The sequence below is a fragment of the Fonticula alba genome, assembly GCF_000388065.1.
Source record: "Fonticula alba strain ATCC 38817 unplaced genomic scaffold supercont2.1, whole genome shotgun sequence".
Lineage (NCBI taxonomy): Eukaryota > Rotosphaerida > Fonticulaceae > Fonticula > Fonticula alba.
Window position 1 is genome coordinate 3,829,358 of NW_009242971.1, and position 4,971 is coordinate 3,834,328.

Below are 4,971 nucleotides of genomic sequence, written 5' to 3' on the forward strand. Positions count from 1 at the left end.
GGGAGAGAGAGAGAGAGAGAGCGCGCGCGAGCGAGTGGCAGAGAGCGAGGGAAAGAGAAGCGGGGCAGGGAGCAAAGTTGAGAACGCACTCAGCGGAGGGCGAGTTGGAACGCCGAGCGAGGCCGAGGAGGGCATTGTTGATCTCGTCGTCCTCGTCGGACATGTGGTGCGGTGGCATGGCGGCGCCGTCGGGAGGAGGAGAGAACAACCAGGGAGTAGGGGGGGAAAGGAGGGCGGGAGGAAGGGAGGCCGTCCCAAGCGGGGGAAAGGAGGAAGGAGGGGGGGAGGGAGGACGGGGCGGGGTGGATACTGGGCCCGGCCCGGGCATGTCCAGCCCACACTGGTGCACTTTGGGTAAAAAAACGATCGCCTCCGTTGGCAATTGGCTCTTGGCCGAGTCTCACGAACCCCGCCAAGGCATTTTGGCCCAAGCGTGGAGCCTTCGCGCGCGCACATGCCCGGATGCGGTGCTCGAGGGGGGGGGGGGGGGGGGGCATATGGTACTGCCAAGGAATGAAGGGCTCGTTTGGAAGAAAGCCAGGGCGGGGGGCCCGCAGGGGGGCCGGGGCAGCCCACCTCTCCTCCTCCTCCTCCTTCCTCTCTGCTCCCCACCTCTCCCTTCCTCCCTCCCTCTCTCTCCCTCCCTCGCCACCTCCTTGCCACGCTGTCTCTGGTGCTGCCTGGTTTTCTCGGCCCCCTGTCTTGTGCTTCCGGCGTCCCGAAAGGAACATGTTCTCTCGGTGTTTCTCGCCAGCGCAATCTGGCAGATTAGTCAGTGCAATCGGTGTCCTCGGCCTCCGGCGACCAGTGTCAGCCCCAGCTCGTCCCGGGCCACGTTTCTTATCGACCTTTGCCGGCATCCCGCCGGAGGGTCGACCGGCACCCGCATTCTCGATCCCACCTGCCGGACGCCGGTCATACGGCGCTCAGCCTCTCCCGGTACGACTCAGATCTCGCACGTTTCCTCGCGATTTCCACACACACACACACACACACATACAGAGAGAGAGAGAGAGAGGGATCGCACACCAAGCCCGGGATCTGGATCCCAAGATTGAGTGAGGGTGCCAGGGCAGGGCCGCGAGGCCGCGGGACTGCAGGAGCAAGGAGAGGAGACGAGCAAGGATCATATGGAGTCCTGGACTGCGCACGCCTCGGACGGGAATGAGCCATCTCTCCTCCCTGCGGTGCCACCGAACTCCAGGGCCGGTTGGCCGCACTGCCACGATGGGTGTCCCGGAGCGATCGCTCGTCCTCCTCTCGCCACCAGGGGCACACCATCCAAGATCGGCATCCGCCGGACACGTCTCCATCGCGCCTTTCTCCCCCCCCTCCTCACGGAGGGCAAAAGGCCCCCTGCTGGGTCAATCCCAATCTCCCTCTGTGAGAGGCTTCCTGCCAGACCCTGCCGCTCCTCCCTGCCCGCTCTCCTACCTGATCCTCCCGCTCTCCGGGCAGGGACAGATCTTCCCTCATGCTCTCCTTGGTTCAGATCCCCTGTTATTCTCTCTCTCTCTCTCTCTCTCTCCCTCTCCCCCAGATGCACATCCAATTTGCCCTGCCGCGTGCCGCACCCCGCCCACGGTGTCCCCGGCCCCCCCCCCAGACACCGAGCCACCCCGCTCGGATCCACCCCGCCGCTGAACCACTGACCCGTTTATCACCTGACAGTCATGTGCGTTCCCAACTGATCTGGTCCTCCAGATTCTTCGCGCTGCCCTCCCATGTCAGCGTACCTGGCGTGTGTGTCTACGCGCGGCCACGAAGGGCGGTGGCACATCCCCCCGCCGCGCCCTCCCTTGGCGGCTCCCCGCACCCACGTGAACCCTTTCCTTTCTAAGAGTGCCTGTTTATTTCACAGCCCATGTGTCTGCGCGCAGGCGCGTCTGTGTGTGTGTGTGTGTGTGTGTGTGTGTTCTTGTGTGTATGTGTGCCGCCGAGCAGCGCTCGCACGTCGCTGTCCAGTCTCTCTGGGTGGCCTGCTGTTGGATTCTCCGACCGACTGGGTGGTTTAATCGCCACCACGACGCCAGCCCCCTCCCCCCACTCTCGCGCGCCCCGGCCACTTGTTCAAGACCCGTGGCATCGCTCCCCTCCCCGGCGCCCGAGGGGTCGCAACCCTCGTGTGAATGTGGGGCACAGCCCCCGGCGGTCGCGGCTGGTCTTGCGAATTTGTGAGCCCCACGTTCTGAAGGTTTCCCCCTTCCTCCGCCTCCCTGATCGGCTATCGCGCCAGCGTGCCCCGGAAAATGAGGATTCCCCAGGCGGGGGGCGAGGTCTTCCATGCACTTCCCTGGCCCCCCTGGGAGGGGCGCGAGCGGTGCCCCCCTTTTGCAGGAGAGAGAGAGAGACAGATCGGCCCGGCGAGGGCGGGACGGGTCCATGCCCCCCCCCCTTTCCCCAGACTCACAGACAAGAACTGGATGACGGGGGAGAGAGGAGGGGCGTGGGACGGGGGGGGGGGGGGGGGGGGGCCGTCCAGGAGACCAAACACGAAAAAGCCCAGCACTCTCCAAGACCCGGCGGCCGGAGCCACTCTTAACCGGGCGCGGCTCCGTGACCCGCAGGCTGACGGATCCACGATCGGAAGGGGCTCCCCTGTGGTGTGCCCCTTCAGGTCCTTGGTGTCAGGGAGGTGGCACACGCGCACGGAGCAGATATTGGCGAGTGTGTCGGACTTTGTGTGTCTTCCCCCCCCCCCATCCACCCCCAGGGCGGGGGGTTCCTCCGTAGGTGTCCTTAATCTCAGTTTCCGGGCGCCCGCATTGACTGGTCCCCCTCGTGCAGGCCCCTTTGTCACCGGGACTTCTGGTCCCGGCCCATCATGCGTGTGTGTGTCTGTGTGTGTGTGTCTGTGTGTGTGTGTGTGTGTGTGTGTGTCTGTGTGCGCGTGGGTGTACTTGCTTGTGTCCCCCGAGGAGATGGGCTTGGCCTGGACCACATTTTTGGGCCCCATCCCTGGGCGCCCACCGCCCCACCCTCTTCTCCAACAACCGGCAGTGTGACCTCCTCCTCTCCACTTCGCTTGTCCTCCCCCCCCCTCCCCCCCCCTTCTGCAGAGTCAGTTTCCTTTTGGCCCTCTCCTCATGCTCTCATAGCTTCGCACGCGTGCTCACTGCCTCCATTGCCGCCGCCGCCGTCCCCCCCCCGTTCTCCAAAAAAAATCAACAGCCGACACCATGACCGTTGCCGAGACCACCACCCTCCCCCAGAACGCCACCATCTCGATGGACGGCAAGAAGCCCGCCGACAATACGTCCGCCGACGACCGGACCATCATTTTCGTTCTCGGTGGCCCCGGGGCCGGCAAGGGCACCCAGTGCGCCAAGATCGTCAAGGACTTCGACTTTGTCCACCTGTCTGGTATGTTGGCTTCCTTCATTGCCTCGCCCTCTTTCCCTCTCTCTCTCTCTCTCTCTCTCTCCCTCGCCCGCTATTGCTCCTACTCTTGCCTCTGCTCCCCCTCTCCCTTTGACCAAGCAAGAACAAATGGGCTGACCCGCTCGCGTCCCCCCCCCCTCCCCCCTGCCCACTCCTCTTCTCCCACCAACAGCCGGGGACCTCCTGCGCGAGGAGCAAGCCCGTGCCGACAAGTCCGAGGTCGGCCAGATCATCGCCGACTGCATTCGCCAGGTGCGAGCGCGCCCGCATGCGCCTTGCTTCGTGTGACCTGCATTTGCAGTGCAACCTCGCCCCCCTCCCCCCCTTTTGACACGTGTGTCGGCCCATGCCTTTCCCCATTTGCCAGGGTGTCATCGTCCCCATGCACATCACCATCGGCCTGCTGGAGACCAGCATGAACCGCGCGCGCCAGGAGAACGGCTCCCGCCGGTTCCTGATCGACGGCTTCCCCCGGGCCATTGACCAGGCCCTGGAGTTCGAGCAGACCGTCGGCAAGCCGTCCATGGTGCTCTTCCTGGACTGCTCGGAGGAGGAGATGGAGCGCCGCCTGCTCGAGCGCGGCCTCACCAGCGGCCGGACCGACGACAACCCCGACTCCATTCGCAAGCGGTACGTGGGGGGCCTTTTTTTTCCCTCACCTGCGCCCGCCCTCCCCCTCCCCCCCCCCTGGGGAATAGTAGAAGGGAGGGGATCGTCCTTCCCATTGTGATATTCTCCTCCTCCGTCTCCGCTCTGACCCATGTACCCCCCCCCCCTCGACACAGCTTCCGCACCTTCGTCGAGACCAGCATGCCGGTCATCCACCACTACGAGGCCGAGAAGATCGTCTCTTCGGTATGTGGCCCGGTTATCTCTCTCCCTTTTTTTGGCCGCCATGATCCTCATATGCCCTCCAGGTGCCCCTGGACACTCTTTCCTCCATCCCCAAAGACCCAGAGCTAACCCTCGAGCATGGTCCCCTCCTCGTGCCCTTTCTCTCTCTCTCTCTCCCCCCCCCCCCTCCCCTCCTGGCGAAACTTGTAGGTTGGGTGCCTCCGTCCGATCAACGACGTCTACCAGGACATCCGCACCCTGATCACTGATCTGATCATCTCGCGCGAGGGCAGCAATGCTTCGTCTCCCTTCCTCCAGGCTGCCGCTACCCAGCAGGAGACCACCCCCCAGGCCTCCCCCTAAGTGCCGCATGTGCGAGCCCTGTTTCCCCCTCCTGCATGCCTCCCTCCGGGGGGGTGGGGGGGGGGAGGGGGCGGGCAGGCGTGCAGAGGCCCCCCCTATCTTCCCCCCAACACACTCAGACACAGACACATATACCCGCAATACAACGCGCGAGATCTTTCCCCCCCCCCCCCCCTTTTCCTCCTCCCACACGCACGAAAGCAGCTGAGAAGAGGGAGAAGGCCTCTCCTCGGCGGGAGGACAAAGAATGATGGCGAGGGAGAGACACGTGAAGGGGATCTGCCGGGTAGCCACGGAGGCCTCCTGTCCACCTCCAAACCCGAGGGCGGGGCCTCCTCGAGCCGCCCAGGTCCCTATCCTTCGGGTCACGGTATTTTCTTTGCGTGCTTTTCG

At 64.6% G+C, this 4,971-nt stretch overlaps 2 protein-coding genes across 2 annotated transcripts in view; one reads left to right on the forward strand and one right to left on the reverse strand.

Moving 5' to 3' along the window:
* The window catches only part of H696_00817 (hypothetical protein), a gene marked incomplete at both ends in the record, with an annotated part of 3,424 nt that extends 3,261 nt beyond the window's left edge, over nucleotides 1–163 (reverse strand). Inside the window, one exon of the mRNA XM_009494701.1 lies at nucleotides 90–163. Coding sequence (XP_009492976.1) covers nucleotides 90–163 — 74 coding nt within the window. The remainder of the gene's footprint in view (nucleotides 1–89) is intronic.
* Nucleotides 164–3,038: 2,875 nt separating this feature from the next.
* Nucleotides 3,039–4,643, forward strand: H696_00818 (hypothetical protein). The gene is made up of 5 exons (XM_009494702.1): nucleotides 3,039–3,363; nucleotides 3,554–3,633; nucleotides 3,749–4,011; nucleotides 4,167–4,236; nucleotides 4,426–4,643. The coding sequence occupies exons 1-5, from the start codon at nucleotides 3,180–3,182 to the stop codon at nucleotides 4,576–4,578; spliced, it is 750 nt and encodes a 249-aa protein (XP_009492977.1). The 5' UTR covers nucleotides 3,039–3,179; the 3' UTR covers nucleotides 4,579–4,643.
* The last annotated feature ends 328 nt before the right edge of the window (nucleotides 4,644–4,971 follow it).

What these genes read in the sequence shown, in the direction of transcription:
- H696_00818 (XM_009494702.1), top strand. Translation starts at nt 3,180, where the DNA reads ATGACCGTTGCCGAGACCACCACCCTCCCCCAGAACGCCACCATCTCG. An exon ending in CGACTTTGTCCACCTGTCTG is followed by an intron (nt 3,364 to 3,553) that starts GTATGTTGGCTT and finishes TCCCACCAACAG; the next exon opens with CCGGGGACCTCCTGCGCGAG. An exon ending in TCGCCGACTGCATTCGCCAG is followed by an intron (nt 3,634 to 3,748) that starts GTGCGAGCGCGC and finishes CCCATTTGCCAG; the next exon opens with GGTGTCATCGTCCCCATGCA.